Genomic DNA, 26,994 nt, shown 5'->3' with positions numbered 1-26,994 from the left:
TCATTTTTGTTAAATTTCTACTCTGTGCAAGATTATCTGCTACGCATTGTACTGTACTCTAGTTGATTAACTTTCTAGAGAAAGAATAATCACACTTAAACAGTTTTTATCATTTAAAGTTTGCTTATTATATAAGCAAATAATTCCTCAGCACCTTTTGGAATGAACAAAGTTGTAAACTCTGTTTTCTGTCTCTACAGAGTTAAGACGTCCTTATGGGAAACTGAAAAGGAAGCAAGATATTACCTCAACACATACAAATTATTGTAAGTATTCATATAAGCCACAGTGTTATACATTCCATATCATTTCGTGATTTCATAGCAAGCTAATGAGAGACAAACAAACAAGTTAGAGAAAATATAACCTATAATCGGTTCTTAATATAATATAAGGTTTCTCAGCATTGGCTAATTTCTCCATCCTCTCCATGCTGCCTTCTTTGCCTAGGTGCTACGCACAAAACCCTGATGTTTTTCATCACTTTCTATTTCCCAGTGAATGACAACGGTCTAATTCAAAAAGTAAGCCCAAAGTTACTTTTATTAAAATAATTTTTCTTAGTACCTCTCTTCTACCCTGTTGATGATTTTGTTTACATTCCCTCAGAAACGTGTATATTGTTTTCAGGAAACTATCTCACTGTATTTTCCACTTGATTTTTAGCTGTGTTTTATGTGTTCCTTATAAGATTATAAAACCTTTTCCCAACTACTTTCTCAACACTTCAGGGTTTCTTGAAGCCTGTTGCACTTCTGTGCATATAGAAGGTCATTAAGAGATGAATTAATGTGTTAATGAAAAGTTGCCAACAGTGAATTTCTCCACAGCTAATCCTACATTTCATTAATGTTCTACTAAATGAAAGAATTTCAATATAACACAGCCACCATTATGATTATTGCAAACCTCTTAAAATTATCATTCGCTGTTAAATATGTAATTTTATGGTGATATTAATAATGATATCTCATATGTCAAAATTTTTGATACTAATAACTTTGTGTTCTGTTGAGCCCCTCATGTTAAAGGCCTAATGACAAATTAACTGAAACGAACATGCTAGTCGTTAAAGTCACTCAGTGGCTATCAATCTGGATCTTAATATGTTTAATTACGTTAATGTTTAATTACGTTAATGCCAGTCAATTAGTCAAGCAGCTTAGCTTCATCTATTTCCTGGCTCTGCTGATTATAGAACTGTAAATGTTTATACATGAGGAAGTGAGAAGTCTGCCAACACCCATCAAAGGAAAACATGGAATTATCATTAGTTTCTAAGACAGAATTCCCATATACTTTGGGGAAATTGCAAACTTTGGTGTTAAGTCAATTAGCTAGTTGTTGTTTCTAAACTATATGTGAAAAGACGTTCCAAGGTGAATATTCTGTAATACACTGTCAGCCAACATTTAAGTTGGGTTTCATTAGCTACGTAAGTCTAGTGTAAGGCATTGAATTTGTTTTGATTGAAAAACTGCCAAATGGAAATTGTTGGATCTTATTCAGGAGAATGGAACATATCAGTAGCAGACAAAAATGGCTGTCTAGCTGGAATTTAAATTGTATGTGTCTAATGCAAAGACAAATGGAAATGAAATCTTGGGCAACAGCACTTAGTGGACAGATGACCAACCGACGTGGTAAGCATGCTTCCTTGGCACGAGACTAATAAACTACTTAAACATTCATTCTCAGTAGCACATAGGAAGAAGTGGTCATGACTTTCGTTTTCTTTTCTTTTTTTTTTTAATTTGTCACTCTCACTCTCTTTCCCCTTCATCCCCTATCAAACATTGCCGCTGTTAAGATTTAGATTCTAGTTCATACCGAATACTATTGCACATTTGACTAATTCATTCATTCCCCTTTTCAAACAAGTATCTATTCAGTTTACCATTTTGTCATATTAATATTCAGTCAAAAAGTATATATTGGACACATACATATGCCACACGATATGTTAGACTCAGAGCTTACCTACCTTTCCACTGCTGTCTCTTTCATCTTTTATGTTGGTATTTTCTTAGTGTGTGTTTTTTTTTTTTGTAATTTTTCACTCCCCACAATTAATATTATTGCTTCACTGGCATGTAGTCATCTTTAAGAAGATTGTTTAGGAGGAAGTATCCATGAAGTATGAGCTAGTGCAGGAGGACAATGTACAGTTAATCCCAAATTGCCAGTGAGAAACTTTACAGTACAGGATAGCCAAAGAATTTTAGTGAAGAGACACCAGAAAACACAATTTAAATAACCGAAATATTTTATTCTTTTCACTTGTCACTTTCAAGTTGCTTAATGTTTATTAATTCCCTGCTTTATTGAGCAGTGTATCATCTTACCATCTCAGCATCAATCCAATGATGTTATGTGGTGGGGCCTAAGAGGTAGTACAATAAACTTGTGTTAATTGTACACAGACACAAAGAGCTTGTGCTCATGCAGTCAGCTCACAGATATGTCATTTGCCACCAAAATCACCCTAGTCAACTATCATCAAAACAAAGGCCTGAAGTCCTGCTCTCTAAACGTCTTCTTACTGAAGACGGGGTAAGATTTTGACATAAAGAAGAAATCATGATGACTGTGCTTGATATTGGTATGATAACAATGAAAGGATATAAACTAGCAACCTGATCCAGGACGCTAGTACTTCCTCTATGCTGAGTCATTATAACAAAGGTTCTGTTACTCACTTGTCATATGATTCCAGGTGTACCATTCCCTCTGTCAGACTCAGTTTGCTAATGTTTAAGTCAGCCTGTCAAGAAATATTTATGGAAAGAAATACCTTGGTCAAACATTTTGGAAATGGAAAGGATGAGATATATAGGAAAGTAGCTAGAAAATACAGTGGGGTAAGGGAAGAAATTTGTTTTAACATTGGAGAGGTTTGGACATGTATAAAGGAGAATAATTTTAACTGCAAAGTGAATATAATAGCCATTCTACCTACCTTATGGTATTGAAAGAAGTTTTACATTAACATTTGTGAAAGTGCATCCTGAAGGGTGAAGCAGTATAATAAATGCTATGTAAATTTAATCATTATCATCATCATGAATGCCTCCTATATATAATTGTATACTGAATGGCTAGATGTAAAGTATTCTTTAATTAGAAACTGCATAGATTTTTAAAAATTTCTTTCTTTGCTGCAGACATTTTTTTTAGAAGATTAAAATGGTCAGGCCAATTTGCTGTACAATTTTTAGAAGAGATACATAACATCCAAATTAACTCTCCAAATTCTTCTAAATATCTTAAAGGAAAAAAAAAAGAGGACATTTGTGTGCTGAGCTAATGGATGTTTGTAATGATATCTCTATGAGCATTAGGACAGAAAAGTTATAAGGAAGCATTTTATATATCTGTATATACATTCCTAGTATTTTTGAGACCTTTATTTGATCAATGTGGACATTTCTGCCTACTCATAAGATTTGAAACATGCATTTACACTGTAATATTAAAACAGTTACTTGAATATCTGTGCTTATGATGCATTGTTTATCATTCCTACAATTGATTTGATGCAAAACTTTGGCCACTGGTCAAAACTCCAAGCTACAATTTTCCTCATGGGAAAATATAAATGGGTTTAGGAGAGAATTTACCATGGTGAGTCTTAGAAGAGCATTTCTACAGAAAGTGGAACTCCCTTGCATCATAATTATGAAACTAACTGTTCCTCTTAAGATTTTATTTATTTTTTTGTCCTTTCCATTTTATTAGCATTTACAGAGAGACGACTTATTTCTGAGCTTACTTCTTAATGGCAACATGTATATTTTTTGCTGTCTATGATATTCATTTATTTACTAACTCTATCAAACATTTGAGAAAATCTACATGGAATTATTGTGCCCAGTTCAAGAAAGAAAATAAAGAATCCAATAAAGTTTCAACAGCTCTGGGTCTTTTTAGAAGGAGAAATCATTTGTGACTGAAGAGCAGATGTAGAAAAAAATCTAGACCGAGACTTCTTAGAGGAGAAACATCCACGTTAGGTCACTTTTTAAGCTTTTAGAATACCTTAGTTTGCAAGTTATATGAGGATGGAAGGAGAAAATACAAAGATGAATAGAAATACACCATGGGTTTTACTTTCACATAACTTACAGTCATATGGACTATGTCACGTTAATACATGATTATAACATCAATTATCCATTTTTTAACATGCAAAATTAAAAAACGATCAAATTCAATCATGAATATAGATACAAAAATATTTTTAAAATGTAAACAAATGTAAGGCAACAACAAATTGCATGAAAATTATAAGTGTGAAAATTATTTTAAGAAATTTAATATAAATCATCAAAAAATTAGAGATTAAAATAGGCTGACAAAATAATTGATAATTTCTTTAATATATAAAAATTCTTAACCATCAAAAGATGATAATTAGTATCCAATAATCAAAATAAAATAAACTCATCAGCAAACAAAATAAAAAGTTTAAAACAAAACACCTTATAGAAATGAGCACATTTAATAGTGAAATGGTAAATGCATGCTCATTAAATCACAAATGAGACAAGAAGTCCACAATCATCAGTTCTATTCAATGTTGTATGAGAAATCCTGAGTGGATAGACTGCACGTATGAAGCTTGAGTGTGAGAAAATTAAAAAAAAAACTTATTTGCAAGTGATGTGATTATATTAAATTTAACAAGAAATTTTAGCAAGATTGGCAATTATGAATATAATTTTATTCACCACTCAGAGGGCTGATACCATTTTAAAGTACATCAAATGTAAATGTGAAAAAAAAAATGTAAATGTGCGTGTGCCTCCTATAGTTTCGACAGTGGACTATATTGTCAACATTTTTTTCCAGTGTTGTAGGTAAAAAAAAAAAAAAAAGAAAGAAGAAAAAGCCTTATCTGGTAGCTTTTATTAACATTGCCTTTATTATGAGAAAAGCTAACTCTCTTATATGTAAGGACAGTTTGCATTTATTTCCTCGTAACTATCTGACCATACATTTGTCCCATTATGGATTGTCAGTATTGTCTCTACTTTTGGAAGCTTTATCTAATTCATGTTGATCCTTTGCTGTAACTTAATATAAAATGAAAGTATTCTTTTCCTTTTTGTCATTTATTACAACTTGATTATGGTATTTTCCTTGCATACTCCCTATATTACAACTACATAGTCTAATCTTTTCTTCTGGATTGTGAGTCATACCTGGAATTCACCATAGTCTGCCCCACCTCCCCTTTAAATTTAGATTGGATTCATTTAGAATTTATACTGACGTAAGGATATATTCGCCATATCTTTGTTCATGTGGCTATCCAATTATCCCATTACAACTTATTAAATAATTTTAGTGCTACTAATTTGAGATACCATTTTTAAATCTCATATTTAATTTCGCCATGCACTTGTGTATACTTTTAGATTTTCTATTTTGTTTTATTGGATTATCTGTCTATTCTAACGACATACTACACGGTTTTAACATCTTCAATTACTAGCCATCACCTTTACATGTCTTTTTTCCCCCTCAAGTTTCTTAGCTATTCTTGCTTGTCTAACCTTCTAGAAGAGAGGAAGTTTTTAGTCAACTTTGTATAGCTCCAATAAATAAATCCTGGTGGTGCTTTTATTAAAATTGCATTCAGTTTATAAATTAACTTAGGGAGAAATGCCACTGTTATAATTTTGAGTCTTCCTATCTGAGAACATGGTGTAACCCAGCAGTTGTTCAAGACAAAACTTTTGTGCAGCAGGTAGAATTAGATAAGTAAATATTATGGGAATTAGAATTTCCATCACTGTGAAGAAGAGATTCAAACAATTAGAATCACTTAGGGAGAATGTGTGACATTTTTTTTTTTTTACATCTTTATTAGAGTATAATTACTTTACAGTGTTGTGCTAGTTTCTGCTGTACAACAAAGTGAATCAGATATATGTATACATATATCCCCATACCCCTTCCCTCTTGAGCCTCTCTCCCATCCTCCCTATCCCACCCCTCTAGGTCATCATAAAGCATCGAGCTGATCTCCCTGTGCTATGCAGCAGCTTCCCACTAGTTACCTATTTTACCTTTGGTAGTGTATACTTGGCAATGCTACTCTTTCACTCCGTCCCACCTTCCCCTTCCCCCTGTGTCCTCAAGTCTGTTCTCTATGTCTGTGTCTTTATTCTTGCCCTGCCGCTAGGTTCATCAGTACCATTTTTTTTAGATTCCATTTATATGAGATAGCATACAGTATTTGTTTTCCTCTTTCTGACTTACTTGACTCTGTATGAGAGACTCTAGGTCCATCCACCTCACTACAAATAACTCAATATTGTTCCTTTTTATAGCTGAGTAATATCCCATCGTATATATGTGCCACACGTTCTTTATCCATTCATCTGTTGATGAACACCTAGGTTGCTTCCATGTCGTGCCTATTGTAAATAGTGTTACAATGAACATTGTGGTACATGACTATTTTTGAATTATGGTTTTCTCAGGGTATATGCCCAGTAGTGGGATTGCTGGATCATATGGTAGTTCTATTTTTAGTTTTTTAAGAAACCTCCATACCGTTATCCATAGTGGCTGTATCAATTTACATTCCCGTCAACAGTGCAAGAGGGTTCCCTTTTCTCCACACCATCTCCAGCATTTACTGTTTGTAGTTTTTTTTCATGATGGCCATTCTGACCGGTGTGAGGTAATACCTCATTGTGGTTTTGATTTGCATTTCTCTAATGATTAGTGATGTTGAGCATGTGTTTGCTGGCAATCTGTATATCTTCTTTGGAGAAATGTCTATTTAGGTCTTCCGCCCATTTTTTGATTGGGTTGTTTGTTTTTTTATCTTGAGCTACATGAGCTGCTTGTATATTTTGGAGATTAATCCTTCATCAGTTGCTTTGTTTGCAAATATTTTCTCCCATTCTGATGGTTGTCTTTTCGTCTTGTTTATGGTTTCTGTTGCTGTGCAAAAGCTTTTAAGTTTCATTAGGTCCCATTTGTTTATTTTTGTTTTTATTTCCATTTCTCTAGGAGGTGGGTCAAAAAGGATCTTGCTGTGATTTATGTCATAGAGTGTTCTGCCTATGTTTTCCTCTAAGAGTTTTAGTGTCTGGCCTTACATTTAGGTCTTTAATCCATTTTGAGTTTATTTTTGTGTATGGTGTTAGGAAGTATTCTAATTTCATTCTTTTACATGTAGCTGTCCAGTTTTCCCAGCATCACTTATTGAAGAGGTTGTCTTTTCTCCATTGTATATCCTTGACTCCTTTGTCAAAGATAAGGTGACCATATGTATGTGGGTTTATCTATGGGCTTTCTATCGTATTCCACTGATCTGTTTCTGTTTTTGTGCCAGTACCATACTGTCTTGATTAGTGTAGCTTTGTAGTGTAGCCTGAAGTCAGGGATCCTGATTCCTCCAGCTCCATTTTTCTATCTCAAGATTGCTTTGGCTATTTGGGGTCTTTTATGTTTCCATACAACTTGTGAAATTCTTTGCTCTAGTTCTGTGAAAAATGCCATTGGTAGTTTGATAGGAATTGCATTGCATCTGTAGATTGCTTTGGGTAGTATAGTCATTTTCACAATGTTGATTCCTTCAATCAAAGAATGTGGTATATCTCTCCATCTGATTGTATCATCTTTAATTTCTTTCATTAGTGTCTTATAGCTTTCTGCATACAGGTCTTTTGCCTACTTAGGTAGGTTTATTCCAAGGTATATTATTCTTGTTGCAATGGTAAATGGGAGTGTTTCTTAAATTTCACTTTCAGATTTTTCATCATTAGTGTATAGGAATGCAAGAGATTTCTGTGCATTAACTTTGTATCCTGCTACTTTACCAAATTCATTGATTAGCTCTAGTAGTTTTCTGGTGGCATCTTTAGGATTCTCTATGTATAGTATCATGTCATCTTCAAACAGTGACAGTTTTACTTCTTCATCTCCGATTTGGATTCTTCTATTTCTTTGTCTTCTCTGATTGCTGTGGCTAAAACTTCCAAAACTATGTTGAATAATAGTAGTGAGAGTGGGCACCCTTGTCTTATTCCTGATCTTAGAGGAAATACTTTCAGTTTTTCACCATTGAGAACGATGTTGGCTGTAGGTTTGTCATATATGGCCTTTATTAGGTTGAGGTAGGTTCCCCCATGCCTACTTTCTGGAGAGTTTTGATCATAAATGGGTTTGGAATTTTGTTGAAAGCTTTTCCTGCATCTATTGAGACTATCATATGGTTTTTATCTTTCAGTTTGTTAATATGGTGTATCACGTTGATTGATTTGCGTATACTGAAGAATCCTTGCATTCCTGGGGTAAACCCCACTTGATCATGGTGTATGATCCTTTAAATGTGCTGTTGGATTCTGTTTGCTAGTATTGTGTTGAGGATTTTTGCATCTATGTTCATCAGTGATATTGGCCTGTAATTTTTTTTGTGATATCTTTGTCTGGTTTTGGAATCAGGGTGATGGTAGCCGCATAGAATGAGTTTGGGAGTGTTCCTCCCTCTGCTATATTTTGGAAGAGTTTGAGAAGGATAGGTGTTAGCTCTTCTCTAAATGTTTGATAGAATTCACCTGTGAAGCCATCTGGTCCTCGACTTCTGTTTGTTGGAAGTTTTTTAATTACAGTTTCAATTTTGGTGCTTGTTGTAAGTCTGTTCATGTTTTCTATTTCTTCCTGGTTCAGTCCTGGGAGGTTGTACTTTTCTAGGAATTTGTCCTTTTCTTCCAGGTTGTCCATTTTATTGGCATGTAGTTGCTCTTAGCTTTTGCTTGTCTGTAAAGGTTTTAATTTCCCCATCAAGTATGAATGAGATCCTTGCTGGGTAGAGTAATCTTGGTTGTAGGTTTTTCCCTTTCATCACTTTAAATATATCCTCCCACTCCCTTCTGGTCTGCAGAGTTTCTGCTGAAAGTTCAGCTGTTAACCTTATGGGGATTCCCCTGTATGTATGTTATTTGTTGCTTTTCCCTTGCTGCTTTTAATCTTTTTTCTTTCTATTTAAATTTTGTTAATTTGATTAATATGTGTCTTGGCGTGTTTCTCCTTGGGTTTAGCCTGTATGGGACTCTCTGTGCTTCCTGGGCTTGACTGACTATTTCCTTTCCCATGCTGGGAAAGTTTTTGACTATAATCTCTTCAGATATTTTCTCAGACTCTTTCTTTTTTTCTTCTTCTTCTGGGACACCTATAATTCAAATGTTGGTGCACTTAATGTTGCTGCAGAGGTCTCTGAGACTGTCCTCAATTCTTTTCATTCTTTTTTCTTTATTCTACTCTGTGGCTGTTATTTCCACCATTCTGTCTTCCAGCTCACTTATCTGTTTTTCTGCCTCAGTTATTCTGCTATGAATCCTTCTAGATTATTTTTAATTTCAGTTATCGTGTTGTTCATTACTGTTTGTTTGCTCTTTAGTTCTTCAAGGTCCTTGTTAAACGTTTCTTGTATTTTCTCCATTCTATTTCTGAGATTTTGGACATCTTTACTATCATTACTCTGAATTCTTCTTCAGGTAGTTTGCTGGTTTCCTCTTCATGTATTTGGTCTGGTGGGTTTTTTATCTTGCTCCTTTGTGTGCAAGATATTTCTCTGTCTTCTCATTTTGTCTAATTTACAGTATTTGAGGTCTCCTTTCCCTAGACTGCAGGGTCTTAGTTCTTCTTGCTTCTGATCTCTGCCTCCAGTGGTGAGGTTGGTCCAGTGGCTTGTGTAGGCTTCCTGATGGGAGGGACTGGTGCCTGCATTCTGTTGGGTAGAGCTGAGTCTTTTCCCTCTGATGAGCAGAGCAGTGCCAGGTGGTGTGTTTTGGGGTGTCTGTGATCTTAGTATGACTTTAGGTAGTCTGTGTGCTGATGGGTGGTTTTGTGTTCCTGTCTTGCTTGTTCTGCTTTTCTTAACAGTGCCTAACTTGCTTGAAAAACCTAGTGGGAAACCACGGACTTGGTGCCCATATGAACCGCTACCTCTTATTTATTAGGGCAGCAGAAAGAGCCAGCCAGAGCTTCTGCCTCCAACCCTTAGATAAGGCAGGAAATCGCTTCACCTCAGCCGACATTTTTTACATAGTTATATTTCTGTTATTCAGGCAGAGATTGTATGATGTGATAACTGAGATGATACTTATGAAAATTCATATACTGTGTTTTAGTTCATAAAAAAATTTCTTTAGGATTATCTTTTTGAATTGTCAAAGTAATATGATCTTACTAACAAAGGATCTGGAGCTTCTAGAAACTAACAGTTTCCCCTAGGATCACAATAGATGAGTTTTATATAAAACTAGCTTTTTTATACAGTCATCCCTCAGTATCCATGGGGGATTGGTTCCAGGACCCCCATGGACACCAAAATCCTATGCTCAAGTTCCTTGGATAAAATGGCTTAGTATTTTCATACCACCTATGTGCATCCTCCCATATAGTCTAAATCATCTCCAAGTTACTTATTTTTTCAATTTATTTTATTGAAGTATAGTTGATTTACAATGTTGTGTTAATTTCTGCTGCACAGCAAAGTGATTCAGTTATATATATACATACATTCTTTTAATGCTATGTAAAGAATTACAGTTTTGCTTTTTGAAATGTTCTGAATTTTTTTTGTTGTTTTAATTTGTGATCAGTGGTTGGTTGAATCTGTGGATGTGGGAACCTGAGACCATGGAGGGCCAGCTGTACCTACAAACCTCACTTCCTTCCCAGAGGATCATGCCAATCAATTCATTTTGAATTTTGAAGTCCCTCGTACCTAAAATATTATTTCCCAAAGTGGTATCATAGATCATTATTTCCTTGTGTGATTAATGTGCCCTTCCATTAAAATAAAGTCAACTGTAGTGAAATATATTTGAGACATGCTGGATTAAGCCAGTTTTATTACCACAGGACTTCCCCAAAGATATATTATACTAATATAATTTAATAGCAAAACTTCCCCAGATAAAGTAAATATAATCGTATTCCTAAAACTTTATAAGGTTTAGATACCAAATTTAGAGAAAGACCCCATGTATCAAGCTAATTAGCATGTGTTGAATTTCTGAGCCTTGGATTCTAAAGTGGTAGAGTGTTTCGGAACAGTTTTATTATCTTCACAGAGATGGAGATATATGTAAGTGGACTACATAACCACTTTTGCAGAGGAGTTTTACAAAATTTTGTGATACCCTCTATTTCTCTCCTATCTCCCCACTATTCACTAAACCTAAGGATGCTCATCATAGTGACATTATTTCATTTAATGCTTTATTCTTTGATAAATCAAAAGCATTTAAACATTAAGACACATGGCAAGAGGAAGTTTCCTAGTACAGTAAGTCCCCTACATACGAATGAGTTCCATTCCAAGAGTGATTTCATAAGTCCAATTTGTAAGTCCAACACAGTTAGCCTAGGTACCCAGCTAACACAGTTGGCTATATAGTACTGTGCTGTAATAGGTTTATAACACTTTTCACACAAATAATACATTAAAAAAAAAAATAAAACATTTTAAATCTTATAGTATAGTACCTTGAAAAGTACAGTAGTACAGTACAATAGCTGGTATGCAGGGGCTGGCATTGAGCAACCAGGCAAGAAGAGTTACTGACTGGAGGAGGGAGAGGAGGTGGGAGATGGTAGAGCTGAATGATCATCAGGAAGAGGAGACGGAGGGCAAGCTGTAATTTCACTCACGCCTGACATTGATGGCACAGCTTCTGATTCCTTGCTGGATTCAATTCTATCTACCCTCTTGAAAAAACGATCCAGTGATGTCTGTACTGTACTCTATACAGAACTATACAGTAAAGTACACAAAAGCACAACCACTTGTAGAGGATGCACGCACGTGACAATGTACGCCAGACACGTGAACTGACTTACATGATTGGACATGTGAATGCACGTTAGCTTCTTTGAAAGTTCACAACTTGAAGGTTCGTTCGTAGGGAACTTACTGTAAATAATGAGGCTGTATACTATTGTCAGATGTGAGTAACAAAAATACCTACATGTCTAGTTATTGTCTAAAGAGAGAAATAAAATGTTTAGGTTTACTAATTATTTAAAATTATATAGTTGAGGAGAGTTACGTAAACGAGTATGCTCAAATGCCTTTATAAAGAAATAACATTAATGTACTAGGTGAGTAATATGTTTTTCCTTTCCAAAGAATGTTATATCTTTCTCAGTTAGAGACTGAAAGTACAGTAATAAAAACATGTCCTTTAAAAATAAAGATAAACCTAAGATATAGAATTATCTTTGCCTTTCTGCCAACACCAGTTATCTTGTTTAGCCTCTTTTTTTTGCTATTTTCTTTTACTTTGGTGATATCTAAGCTTCCCACAATTTAAATATTTTCCTCTTTGCAGATCTGCATCTCCAAATCCAGATATTTTCTCATGAAAATCTTTATCTAAAAATACATCTCCATTCCAAAGTGTTTTTAATAAATTTCAGATCCTCATATTAAATTGCTTTTTGTAAATCTCCTTTAAGAGACTTAATATAACATTAATCCCTGCCAAAAAGATAGAGCTTCTGTATGCCAATTACACTTTTAGCACTGAGAATGTACACATTGTTCCTGATATTTTGATTGTCTGTTGCTGTGTAATCAACACCACAAGATGTAGAGGCTTAACTCAGCAAAGGTATGCTTGTTTATGAGTTTCCTATCTGGTTGTAGCTGTTTAGATAGCTCATCTCTGTTCTATGCATTGTCATCTATCTCAACATTGGGTTGGAGGAGCCATTCTCAAGACTTCTCTTTTACTTGGCTGGCAAAACTCTTGCTGGCTCAGCTAAAGCTGTTGTCGTGGTTCACATTTTTCCCTATAAGAGACACTTCACAAAGCGGCCTGGGCTTCCTTACAGCAAGACAGAGGGACTATCAAAGGGAGGAATCAAAAGATAGCAATCTGTTCAGAGCTGGGTCTGTCTTCATACTGTATCACTTCAGTCCTATTCTATTAGTTTAAGCAGTCTCAGGCCCAGCCAGATTCCAGGCAATGGGAAAACAAAAAACAAAGAAAAAAAATCCAAAACAAAACTTAATTGTTGGTGGCAGAAGTAACAAAAATTTTGTGATATCTTTAATCCATCATTCCTGGTATGTGGAAGAGGTAGGGATCTGGCCATAATTACAAGAAGATTCAAGTAAATAATTATAAATAGTGATAAACAGATCCTTACAAGTTTGCAGGTTTCTGTAAATAAGGAACATTGGTATCTTTGTAAATATTAACTAGGGGGACCCTAACAGTTTTAGAGATATGGGAAGGCATCTCTGAGTAATTATTTTTTAAAGTAAGAAATGAAAATTTGTATTGCATTAGTTATTGATCGCTGTGTAAGAATATTACCACAAACTTAGCAGCTTACAGCAATATACATTTAGTAGCTCACGGCTTTCATAGGTCCAGAGTTTGAGCATGGCTTTCCTAGGTCCTTTTTTTTAGGGTCTCACAAGGTAACCATCCAGTTGTTGGTCAGGATTGGGTTCTCATCTGGTAGATTTGCATCCCCACTCATGGGCTGTTGGCAGGATTCAATTTCTTGTGGTTGTAGGACTGAGGGCTCCAGTTCCTTGCTGTCTGTCAGTTACAAGTTTGTCTTCAGCTTCTACAGGCCACCTGCAGTTCTTAGCCAGGCAGGGTTCCATAGCATAGCTATTTGCATTCTTAGACCAGGAAGGCAAGTGGGCCCTAAGCTCTTATGTAACTTAACCACATAATTATGGACACATGATCACATATATCCCACCACCTTTTTTGTATCCTGTAGCTTAAAGTCAAGTCAGAGTTCTCACACACACTCAGCATGAGAGTTCCCACAAGGGAATGAATACCACGTACAGGGATCATGAGGGTCACTTTAAGAGTATGTCCACAGCAAGTAGGATTTAGGTGAGAATCCCAGTGCCTCAGTAAGCTCTTTAATTTGGTGACCCTATTTGTGCCAAACTAAATTAAAATCATATTTTTTGGACTCCTTTATCACCTTTTCACTCTCCTTGTCTAGTCAGTTGCGATGTCCTGATGATTATTTCTCTAAATCACAGGTTGCAATTCAAAGGCCAACAGGGGACATATGTCAGGCAGGGGACATACGTGAGTGCAGTGGCCTACATGTTAGGTCTCCAGGAACGGTGGGGACATGCCAATGGAAGAGTGTATTCCCAGTGTGGAGAGAGAGTACAATCTATCTGCAGATTCGCTGACTGCCTCCTTTCAGAAGTTGGGGCTTGGTGTTCCAGATAACCTGTTGTTTTTAAAGAGAAGCTGAACTTGTTTAGTTTCATGGGAAATTTTGAAATGTTACTGCAACACTGTACAGAAAATGCATCTCTAAGTCACATCTACGTTACAGTCCACCAGTTTTTGACCTCAAATCAAAAATATCTCTCAGACTTACTCCTTTGTATATCTTTATATGGTACCTTAGTAAAATATATATATGAAAGAAAATTATTAGTTTTAAATAACTTGTGAATATAACATATAAGATGGCGGGCACTACACCAAACGGATGAAAATGTGTTAGTAGTTTTGTATGTGAAAATTTGAAATTATGAAATATTTGTAATTCAGTATACCATTATACTATCTTAGAAAAATAATGCCACAAAACGAATGAGGTTACTTTCTCACCTTTACTGAAATATGTATCATCTTAGTCTGATGTATAGAAAATGTTAACTTGGACAATATAGTGATCTCTAACTCTCTCATGAATATTCTTCATATAAATCTCTCTAGTATTTTTTCAGTCTGTCCTAAAGGGCACTTTCAAAAACAAGTCTAATCATGTCACTTTTCTGTTTAAAATCTTCATATTATATTCTCTACTTTATGTTTCTCTTTATTCTACTATTCTTTACCTACGTGTACCTTTTCCTTAGGCAGTCTGATAGTCCTCCCATATTCTGGATTTATATTTTTACTGGTATCTTTGCTTAAAATCCCCTTTCCTGTCCATTTTTCCTAAGTCTCTGTCTTTCAAATTTAATGTACCTGTTCATCTTTTCCATTAAAGTTTCTTGCTTTCCCTAAAATCATTTTGATCTCTGCTTCTGGTAGAGCTTCCTTTCACTGTAAAGTATTAGTCTCATAATAGTTGCATCAATCTTTCTTGTATTATGTTGTGTATATATGATATAGTTTCTATATTTCCAGATCATAAGCTGCTTATGAGAGAAAAAAATTGATTTCAATGTAGTATTTTGCAAAACTCTTATTCCAGATAAATACTCAAAATATTTGTATAATTTCATTTATTTATCACAGAGTTTTTTGTTAACTGTGTTATTCAATATTATTTTATACACACACATATGACTTTATGAAATGTGACTTAAACATTATAATATCTATATGAGTTTCATATGACAGGTCTTTAGCTGTCAAAAAAAATCACAGAAATGAACAAGAAATAAAAAGCTGAAATTATTTTGTGGAAATTCCAGGAAATAAATTGAATCTGGTTTTTGCTTCTTGTTATCTGAGTGAACCAGTATATTGACTAAGCACATCTCCTGTATATAAAATGAAATAATCATATTACACATCCAGGAGTATTGCTGTAAGGATTTAAAGTTTATTACATAGTTGGAGCTCAATAAATGTTAGCCTTTATTATTTTGAAGGTCAATGAATAATGGAGTAAACTTTGAAATAAACATGTAAGAGCCTCAATCACTTAGTTTTGGGCTTGGTTTTCACTTATATATAATTTCAAAGTTTTAAAAATTTCATTGTGCCATTGGTGGGGAATATGTGCAAAAAATGATATGAAGAGAAGGTTATTACATGTTTAGAATCCTGAAGTTCCTTGGAGTTCCTTGTGGCTTGTCTATGAGATTACAGATATTATTAAACTGTATTTTCTCATAACACAAATTTGAATTAATATGAAAGTAATAGTTGAGAAAGCTGATAAAAACCTCTCTCTTTGCAGCACTATATTAACTTTAGTTCTCTAAATTGGCTTTCTTCATGTGTGTGTGAACTCCTTTTTCTTTTTTGTCCAAGATCAGGCTAGCATTGACCTTTCTCTCATAAAAGGAGAATTTATTCTCATTAAGTTTAATTGTATAGTTAATGTTTTCTTTGAGGTGCCTATTAAGCTCCTCTCTGACATTTCTAAGATCACTTAAGGTTCTGAACTTGTCAAGGAAAAATGTCAACCCATCAAAATGCCCAATTCCAGTTTATAGATGTACTAGACCCGACTGATTCTCCTGTTTCTTTTAGGTAGTTGTGAAACCTGTTTCACAGATCTGCTTTGGTCATTTCCCAAGATTGTTCCAAGGACCTCCTCACCTTATCATATCCCTTGTCTGTCCTCAGGTCAAACTCAGGACCATATGTATCATTGAAATTCAAACACATCACCATTATTTGTTTTTTAAGCCAGTACTTGAATGAATACATTTACGAAGCAGGTTCATCTACACTTTAAAAAAAAAAAGATGTCCATAGGAGGCAAACACTTCTACCAATCCCCCAGCTGGTTATTCCTTGCCCACTTCATTAATCTGCCCATTGTCACTAACTGCTTGAAGAATCATGGACAACGATTGCAGCTCTGTCATCCCTGACAGCACAGGGTTTCTTTAGGCGTTAAGTAATGGACAAATAAGTCAAACTTTGAGGTGGTTTTGAGTTGCTGCTAATATACCTTGACCTCTACCAGTGTGTTATACTTTCCCTTACTTGTGTTTACAGTTTGAGTGTGTCATGCACATTCACCTAAAGCATCCATCTTCTGGATTTAGAAAACAGTCCACGGACAATGAAACTAGTCATCCTTGGAATAGTGCTAAGAAGGATGACGTGAAATATAGAAAGCAAAACGTCATTGTTTAAACATTCTGTTTTTGCCAGATAAGCGGTCTACTCTAAAACTACATTTAGTAATATCTGGGATAGCCCGACAGGTTCATTTCTGAACAACAGTGTCAAAGAGGCTTTTCCTTTGGGGGATATACCTTCTGTTTTCTTTTTTTACGATACGTTTGTATGACTTTCTAACGGCAAACTATTATTTGTTATTTAACATTATGATTTAATCCAGTCTTTTTGTTGTTTAAAATAATAAGACATGGTATCTGTATGTTTAGAGATGCATTTTTAAAAGAAGTTCAACTTCATAATGGACTAACAAGAAATATTCAACTTGTGTTTGTACTCCTTTGTAAATAGGCACAAGTGCTTCTAGCCTCTTATTTAATCTCTAAGGAGTTATATATATGTATATAAATTGTTAAATTTGTAGGTTTTGGTAACACTTCAGGATAAGTTATAGAAATAACTGATTGTTTAGTGATATAGGTCAAAAGCTTCAGAGCGCTGTTTGTACAGTATCACAGTTTTCCATTGATCTATCAGGCAGTATAAATACATGTGATTATTTGCTTTCAACAGTCTCTCGATTATTTACATTTAAGAATTATACTTGTCTGTAATGCTGGAGAGTATTTTGAGATATTTAATTCTATATTTAAGATATAAAGAAACATATTAGAGGAATGACTCAAGGTCACTTAGCTAGGTATTGGCAGAGTTGACATTTCAGTTTCCTCTATTATGTCATACTCACATTTGAGAAAGAATGACTAAAATTGCCCAAAGCCTTTAGAATTTCTGTGTCCTTGCAGTTGAGTTATTACTCCAGGGCCAATTTGAGTTTAGTGATATTAGATTTGGACTGCAGAATCCTTCTTCTTAAGTTAAAACAAAAAGATTAAAAATATAAACTATATCTTAGCCTAGATCTAACTGATTAAATACCAAATATTCCTTTGTAATGTCAGCATTAATATTTAAATTGTACTCGGTGAAACTCCATAATGATAATTTGGGTTTACGTTTCAGGCACCTGTCTTATGAATGCCACTGGAATTATGTGTCCGCACTTCATCTGTAGCCTCAGCCGTGCCCATATTTTGACACTGCACCGCAGTGTGCTTTCCCACCTCATGGCAGTTGTTGCTGTGCAGTCAGTTTTCCTACCTGTGCTAAAGTAGGTACCTAATGATGCTTTAAACCCATTTACATTGTGCCTTCTGAAGGGGCCGCACATGTTCAAAACACATGTAAACCTCTCCGTTCCTTTGATAATGAATCACAAGTTTCCTCTACAGACCAGCTGCAGGCCATTATATTTTTCCCCAGGTGTTCAAGGTAATTTAGAGGTGAGATGAGTTGCCCAATTCCCCAGGTGCCCCTAGCCCATTCACTCCAATAATTACTGTTTGAGCCCAGGAGTGTTGGTATATTGACATTTAGAATTTGTTTCCTTGAAACGCAGCATTTGTTAGGAGAACGAGCAAGTAGAAGAGCTGGGCCGTTGTTAGCCAACCATTTGCACGTGAGCATCAAAAATCTATTTCTATTTTCTGAAAACTCATACCATAATCTACTTAATGGAGGCTACCACATTTCTAAGATTCCAAAGCAGTTCAATAAGAATAATGATACATGAACTGTATTTTAAAAAAGTTATTTAAATGTATTTTAAAAATATCGTCTGAAATTTAATTGTTTAAGAGTGAATATAACACTGTATAAAATATTTATAGGCATTTTCTAGCCTTTGATATTAAGATGTTTATATTCTGCATAACAAAGTCACAGGAATTATTTTTTAAATTTTTTATAAAAAGTATATGATGACACATGGGCAGAAGGCAGGTATAAGTCTCAAAACATACATATCAATTTATATCTATAAGTGTGTGTGACAACTTGAAAATCTACATATCCTCACAGGAGTGACAGTTGAAATAATTTATGACATTATTTTTGGTGAGCACAAGGGGAATAGGCATGCTCATATATTATTCGAATTAGGCATGGCTCGTATTAAGTATAAATTTATATATTCTGAGATGGCAATTTGTTAATGTACAGAAAATTTAAATTATTCATTTGCTACATGTGTAAGATACCTCATGCATTCATTTACCAAACTGTCTTCGCATTTGGTGGCTATTGACATCTAGAAGCCCACTATAAAACCTGTTGATCAGGCAAAGCTAATTTCTTAGATTTACTCTGTAAGGAAGAATGTCAGACACTGTGACAGAGTCTGAGTACTGCTTCAAATGAGGCATTAAGGCAGTAAAGTTTTTTTTTTTTTAATTATTTAATTTATTTTTGGCTGCGTTGGGTCTTTGTTGCTGCTCAGGGGCTTTCTCTAGCTGCGGTGAGCGGGGGCTACTCTTCTCTTCGGTGCGCGGGCTTCTCACTGCGGTGGCTTCTCTTGTTGCGGAGCACCGGCTCTAGGCACATGGGCTTCAGTTGTTGTGGCTCACGGGCTCAGTTGCTCCGCGGCATGTGGGATCTTCCCGGCCCAGGCCTCGAACCCGTGTCCCCTGCATTGGCAGGCGGATTCTTAACCACTGCGCCACCAGGGAAGTCCCGGCAGTATAGTTTTTTAGTTTTAGGGTCTGCAGAATTCGAAGGTGAATCCTTTAAGTCAGGGGGCAGGTTGGGATTGGGTAGATGTTACAATGTAGTAACTGTATTAGCGGGAACTATGAGATGAGGTCCCTAAAGCAAGTCCTGATGAGCAAACGGTTAGTTTTTATAAATATATTGTTTAGTTTGTTCATAAACTTACCTTTGAGGAGCTGCTATTTCTTGAAGCAAGCAGAATAAGGGGATTATGAGGAGTTTGAAATGCACTTCTAAACCAGAACCTAGAATATGCAGTTAAACCCAGAAACTCATGCTCAGTACAAAAGCCCGCAGAACCAGACATTTAAAAACATGTGTAAGTCCCACCAAGCTATGGACATTTTATACATAACAATGAGAAACAGAGAATTTAATTTAAAACTATGTTCAATGACCATTGTTTTTATCGTTTTACTTCGAAAGTGTCCAGGTATCCAAATTATTTATTTATTTATTTATTTATTTATTTCCAGATTTTATGTTTTTGGTTTTGTTTTAAACTTTTTAATTTATTATTTATTTATTATTTTTATTTTTGGCTGTGTTGGGTCTTCGTTTCTGTGCGAGGGCTTTCTCCAGTTGCGGCAAGTGGGGGCCACTCTTCATCGCAGTGCGCGGGCCTCTCACTATCGCGGCCTCTCTTGTTGCGGAGCAGAGGCTCCAGACGCTCAGGCTCAGTAGTTGTGGCTCACGGGCCCAGTTTCTCCGCGGCATGTGGGATCTTCCCAGACCAGGGCTCGAACCCGTGTCCCCTGCATTGGCAGGCAGATTCTCAACCACTGCGCCACCAGGGAAGCCCTGGACTATTGTTTCTAATATGCCTTATTTTTATTGTATTTTCCCATTATTTTATTTTCTAAGTTCTGCAAGCTCAATTTTTAAATTGCATCTGTCTCATAATCTTTCTTTTAGACACTTCAGTATATTTTTTCTGCAATCTCCTTCATTAAATGGAAATGATATCAATCGTGATTTGTGCCCACTCTGATGCACTATTAGTGTAAATATTTTCTTTGTTTCCTGGATAATTTTTTCTGCGTTATTACTTCTTCCTGTTTCTATGGGTAGGTGTTATGAGCAGGAGGTCCTCGCAGTTAAACATTGTACAATCAGAGAGAAATGGGGAAGGTGAGCAATTAGTCATCATCCTCAGCTGGATTGAATAGTGTGACTTCATCAATATTATCATTTTATTTTTGTGGCAGACGTTAGGATAATCCTGACCCAGGTATTCCTTTAAGCATTCTTTATTGTTTTCACTCCTTCCTCCTACTCCTCTGGACCATCGACATTTGTTGCCTCAGAAAATGTTTGAAACAGTCAAAAGGAGTTTAAAATTTACCCAATATAACTGAATATCAAATAATCTCCTGAGTATATGAGAGAAGAGGAGGAGAGTGGGAGAGAACCCTGATCTGAAGATTTACCCAAAAGAGATTTCCAAACTGGAACAGACTGAGTTACTAGAGTTTTTGAATGGCCAGATAGGCACACGATGGAGAAAACATGGTGCATCTGATGGTCAAGTTATGTTAAGTTATAGAGAAGTGAAGATCACAGTTGTATATTCATGAAGCTTTTGACCTGTAATGTTTACACCTTTGCCCTGTTTTCACATTTTCTCTTATCTGCACTCAGCAGTTGGGTGGCACCTAACAGAAACTAAATGACATGTGGAAATGCATCCTCCTTCCCTGCCCCTCACTGCATCCCTGTGGGCTCCTTTGGGCAGGATTCAGGGCTATGGATTCATTAACATAGCCAGTCATCCTGCTTCCCCTTCTGCTTCTTGCGTTGGTCATTCCTTGGTGATGATTTGGTTTTCTATAGGAACATTCTCCTTCTCCAGACCCACCCAGCCTCCTGGACTTCATTGCTCTAAGCAAAGAGGTCATGGAAAGGCCGTCTAGAATTTAAACTGTAGTTTAAATGAGGGGAGATCTAAGAGCTTAGGATCCCTCCCCAGGTTTGACAAAGACTAGATGATATTTGACTGGCATGCTTCAATGGTGTGGTTTGGTATTACAAGCAGTTTCCTTTTTCATTGAAATTGATCTCTAGTTTTCAATGTGATTATATTTTCTCAGACAATTTTAAGAAAAAAGAATAAGGGGAAAAAATGTATACTGCCATCTTGAAACTGAATTCTTGTAAAATTATATAAGGTCTCCTTCCCAATTCTTTCATCTTACCTCTTACGACTACCCTTTATAATTTTAAATTTGAGTAACACTGAGTGTTCTCTGTGATAATTGCCACTTCTGCTACTGCTCTGATTCCTCTTCCACTTTCACCCTCTTCCATCATACTTCTAATATCTGTCCTCAGTTTGCAGTATTTCACATTTTGTGTCATGATAGTGTTTTGTTTGTTTTCATTGTATGATCTATTTCATTCACTTCAAGTAGGAAATGATTTAGAATTATTTATCTAGCTCTGAGGAAGCTATTGTATTTGGGAAAAATAATAGTATCTATAACTAGTCTCCAGTCAGGTGTAATATGAGAGACTGAAAATGCACACAGATAATGGCTGGACCAGATATGACAGTAGAACTCTGACCTACAGTGTCTGCAGCACCAGCCAACAAGCCAACCCACAATCTTTGCAGCAATTCACCCAGAAGAGTCAGAACCTGATCAGTGACTGCCAGATTCCCAATTTTTACCCTTGCTTATAACTCAGGACCAACCAGAGAGGGTCAAATCTGCTTCCAGACCAATCATGTAAGATACCTCACTTCTATTTACCCTGCCTCCAGCTTCTCCCTCCCAACCCCTTCCATTCAGAGCATATCAAAGCCTTTTCCTGTCCTCACTGTAAAGCTCTCAATCCCTCCTGCCAGCCAAAAGCACGTGACGGTTGCTGACTCTCTTTCTGTTGCAAGCTCTGAATAAAGAGCCTTTGCTTGTTCTTATGGGGGTAGTCTTTGTTTATTTCCACAAATAGAAAACAGGGAGAATGAAAAACAAAACAAACCTATGTTTTGCACAGTTTCTTGACACTGAAGAACTTCTCCAAGTACATGACACAAATAGTTGTTTTTAATTCTTTATTACCTACTTAAGTGTGTTTCAACTTTCTTTGATCATATGCTGATTTATCTTCTTAGAGGCTGTCAGTATACATCTATCCTTTTCAAACTTTAGTCTTCTAAATAAATTGTACTCAGCAATGAGCACAAAAAGACTCACTGAGGCATGTCTGAGCTATCAAAATATTACTGCAAAACTGTTTAACGATATTTCTAAGAAAAATGAGAGATCAAGATATTTAATGTATTTTATAATTTAATTTAACATTATTTTATATATTCTAATATTGTTCACGTGTGATTATTTGTACAACTACAAGCACTTGAAGCATCTTACATAAATACAACTTATAAATTTTTTCTGTGGTTATACCGTTTACTTATTTACATAGAACTTTGCCAAGAGCAACCTTTCTTGTCAAATTTAAAGACAAAGTTATTCCCACATAAACCTAAAAATGAAACTTCACAAATGATATTTTACATGTATAACATTTACGATGTCATGAAGCAAAAAACTATATTTTTTCATGTACACACTTGATTTCTGTTCTTCTTGTAACCTTTCCACAATTTTTCTAGGAGAAATTCAAGAAATACAAAATATGTGGTAAAATGTGTTAATTTACAATAGTTAGACAATTAAAATTGCTGCTAATTTTGAATGCTAAACTTGTCCGTATTCAGTCAATTTTCAATTATCTTTCCTAAGAAAGGTCAAGGTGACACTGAAAACCAAAGCAGCCTATAATCAGATAATCACTTATAATGCACCTTTGGAGAGTATATTATTGTGTAATATATATCACTACATTTTATTACAGTTTTATTTAGGCGAATATTAAGGCTATTCTTTACTATGACTGATGAGACTAAATCCCCAAAGGGGGGTGCTGTATGTCTCTCAGAATATACAAATGATCTGTTTATCAAAAATATTTGCTAAACATGCTCAGGTTTTTCTACAAAGCAGGAAGAAATCCAACCTGGAATAATATGAAAATAAGACACTATTGTATTATATAAAATAAAATAAATACATGATTAACTAGGCAGAAATTAAGTTAGGAAGAATAGGGCAATTGGACATTATGATAACTGGAGTCCAAAATTTAAGTAAAAAGCCATCCTTAGTTGTTACAAAGATGAATCCCCTTACCTAAAATTTTCCTGTGTGAAAGTTAGAAATACTAAACTTATCACGTGCATATTTCAGTTTCCTGGTGCTCAGGAAATCAATACATGAAAAATGGTGAAAATTTTAAATAATACTCAGTTTACCAAAACCTTTTTAGACTAAAAATAAAGCACAGAGTATACCTAAGTATTATAAGAAAAAATTAGACAGGTTTTATAATGTTAATTCTCTGTAGAACCCAAGCCAGCAGGAAGTATTGAAAAAATTAAAATATTGTGTATACCTTCGGTCTACATTAAAACTGCGTATATACTTAAATTTACAAAGAGTTATGCCATATAAATAAAATAAATATTACTTTGAAGTCCTTTGATAATTTTGTGAAAGGATCTACTTACTTTCCATTAAAATACCTCAAAATGTTAAGGGTACCTCATAACTTAACATTTTATGGTCCCCAAAGTATTCTTATTTTGAGAAGAGCTGAATTATAGAAGAGCTGAAAGGTATTGAGTGCTCAGTATGTACAAGGTGTTGAGCTGTGCCTTTTTCGTGCTCTCATTCCTCACTTACAGGAATTCTATGAAGTTAGAAATGTTAAATGATTTTATGAATATGGAAAAGCACAGCATAGACAGTAAAGCAATTTGCCCAGAATCAGGCAGCTACTGAATTGCAGGTTTAGAATTTGACCTCAAACTCCAGACTGTTAATCACTAAGTAACTTGCAGTCTGCATCTATGCTCTTACTTACCTTCCTCTTGAACTAATATTTAGACTTCTATACAGCTTGTTCATGATAGCCTTACTCCATCTGCTTGGACTTTAAGGTATTTTGTTATCATATCTCCATTTTCTCTTTTTCTTCATTACTTGATTATTTACCTAAAGTGTTCTCAACTCTTTACACTAAAGTTGAATAGTGAAACTGAAATAAATCTGTACCTGGAGTTGGAGAACTAAACCATGGCATTTTCTGGGTCTCTCATTCTGGAAATTCACATATGTAATCTCTTTGGCTGTGACCTATAAGAAAAAGGAAATAGTTAAAATTCATTACCATTGAGGTCCATGAACGTGCTATGATTTCTAGAAGTGATCTACCATAATGATTGCCATTAATTTGTAGTCTTTTGATCATAAAAAATAGCTTGGGAGGATGTTTGCATATTATGAGTCCAAATTATTATCTATCAAAAATATCAATCTATCAGTCTTTAGCAGGAAGTAATTATTGCGTCGCTACTTATTTAAAGTTCTCTCAGATAAGTTTGAGCATACAGAAAAAGACTTTTGCAGTTTGCATATGGAAACAACATTCTAGTATCCTCCTTAGACATTTTAGAGACGTTGAATCTATTTGTGGAGAAGATAACATGAATGTTAGAATACAAAGAAGACCCATTAAAGCATTAAAGAAAGCCTAAATAGAAGTTAAAATTTTTTATTTCCACAGTAACCATGGTTTGTTTTGTCTTGAATGCTTTGTTTTTAGCTGTAGAGTTCCATATTATTTCAAAAACAAATTACCATGACATTTCCACCCAGAGCTTTAGAACTTCAATTAACTTTCAGAAAAACTGTGATTTTTTTTTTTTGGAATCTAAGGCATAACTACAAGTAAAAATATAAGAATCATAGAAGGATGTGGGAAAGTATTTTTTATCCTGAACTAGGATATAATTAGTATTATGGACGCATTACAAGCTATTTGTGAATTACATAAGCCAACAAACAGGTCATAGAATATCAGCAATCCAAAACTTTGAGCTCTTACAAAAGACTATTTTTACAAAGAAAGAATTCTTAATGATGCAATTACCTATCTAAAACATTTAAGTAGAAATAATTTCTTTACTTATGCTTGGAAGTTTTGCTACTTTACTGTTAAAACATTCCATACCCAGTACTAGCCATATGATCATGGCCAATTTACTAAAATCTGCTATCTCATCATCTTTAAAAATAAATATAATGTTATCTTTTAGAGTCGTTTGTTTATTTTCCAGAGTAGGTGTAGAATACTATTAGCTAAACTTGGGAGATATGGAGTCAGTATTTAGTAACTCAAATTTTCCTTTCAAGAGGTAATGTTGAGATATAAATGTATGGAAAACAGTTTGCCACTGAAATTAACTATGAAAGTTGAAACTACTTTTAGTTTGTTACATTACTTTGGCATATAGATGCCACTTAATAAATATTTCTATGAGAAATCATGTTTTCAGACAACGTCTTCCTCTCTCAGTGATGTCTTAGATTTACATAAATGTGATTTTTATTTAGAAACTATGAAGAGCTAATTTTATTATTTCCCTTTCACGTAATAGTTTTAACAAAGTACATTCAAACATACACGCGTGCATACACAGCATATTGACTGCCTATATCCTGTCAACAGCAAACATTTAAATTCTAAATCCAGCGTACATGTTGTTTGTTTTGAGTATTTTAGGGAAGAAATAGTTTTGATAGATGGCAAGCCATCAGAAAGGTATCTCATAATGTTTGTGATACCATCCTTTTCTCTAAATTTTGAAAGCTCCCATGATGAAGTAAGATTCAAGGGATCCAAATGCCCTGCATGTCACACCATGCTTAACATAGTGAAAGACTGGCTCACCTTGTCAGAAGAAATGTCTTAAAAGGATACATGAAAATGCTTCAAGTGGTTCATCTCGAGCGAAAGCATTTTTAACAGGATTGTACTATTGTACATGTGTATGTATAGACCTAGTTAAAACACTATTACAAACTTCAATATTTTAAGCAGTACATAGGTATTTAAATACAGATAAAAGTATTTTCAATGTCTATCAAACGTTTAGAATCCCATTAATATATTTTATAGCTCTGGGATATGTCTTTTGAAATTACACTAACATGTTGAAATTTGAAAAGGATAAAAAGATCTTTTCTCTGAAACAAAATATATGACATTTTTGGAAGTGCAAGGTATAAAAGAGAAATGGCATCCATGGAAATGACAGGCAGGACAGCCAATCAGCCCATGAGAGATATGCCATCGCTAAATGCAACTTCAGACTCACTGAACAGCTTGAGTAGACGGCTACAGCATCTCATGTGCAGGCTTGACATTAGAATCTTGAATTGAGGTTGAAGAAATCTATGAAAATTAAACAAGTTTTATTTATCTTTACGCTATCAAAATCTGAAATATTGTCATGTGATTTAAAATATTGCACAATATTTAATAAAATAATACATATATGGATACAATTCATAATTCCATGCTCGTAACTGTCTAATATATAATTGAGACAAATAATGCAAACATTGTCAAGTTTCCTTAGGATGTATATTTCCACACTTTGAAATAAAATAAGCCTTTTGATATCCTGTGGCTA

At 34.9% G+C, this 26,994-nt stretch overlaps 1 protein-coding gene and 1 long non-coding RNA gene across 5 annotated transcripts in view; one reads left to right on the top strand and one right to left on the bottom strand.

The window, feature by feature from the left end:
* The first annotated feature begins 203 nt into the window (after positions 1-203).
* LOC132362145 (cadherin-12-like) overlaps positions 204-26,994 on the top strand; it is a 359,212-nt gene continuing 332,421 nt past the window's right edge. For 2 of the 4 annotated variants that reach the window (XM_059916149.1, XM_059916147.1), the window contains exons 1-2: positions 204-266; positions 451-524. In XM_059916149.1, coding sequence (XP_059772132.1) covers positions 471-524 — 54 coding nt within the window. In that variant the 5' untranslated portion in view covers positions 204-266; positions 451-470. The remainder of the gene's footprint in view (positions 267-450; positions 525-26,994) is intronic. The other 2 variants (XM_059916150.1, XM_059916151.1) reach the window with 2 other exon arrangements.
* On the bottom strand, positions 22,789-26,772 carry LOC132362146 (uncharacterized). The gene is made up of 3 exons (XR_009502239.1): positions 26,677-26,772; positions 24,572-24,652; positions 22,789-23,066 (listed from the first exon to the last, which is right to left on the bottom strand). It is a non-coding gene; the product is annotated as an uncharacterized LOC132362146 (long non-coding RNA).

Source organism: Balaenoptera ricei, chromosome 3, assembly GCF_028023285.1.
Source record: "Balaenoptera ricei isolate mBalRic1 chromosome 3, mBalRic1.hap2, whole genome shotgun sequence".
Taxonomy (NCBI): Eukaryota; Metazoa; Chordata; class Mammalia; order Artiodactyla; family Balaenopteridae; genus Balaenoptera; species Balaenoptera ricei.
Note: the sequence above shows the minus strand (reverse complement) of the source record. Positions and strands in the feature narration are given on the sequence as shown.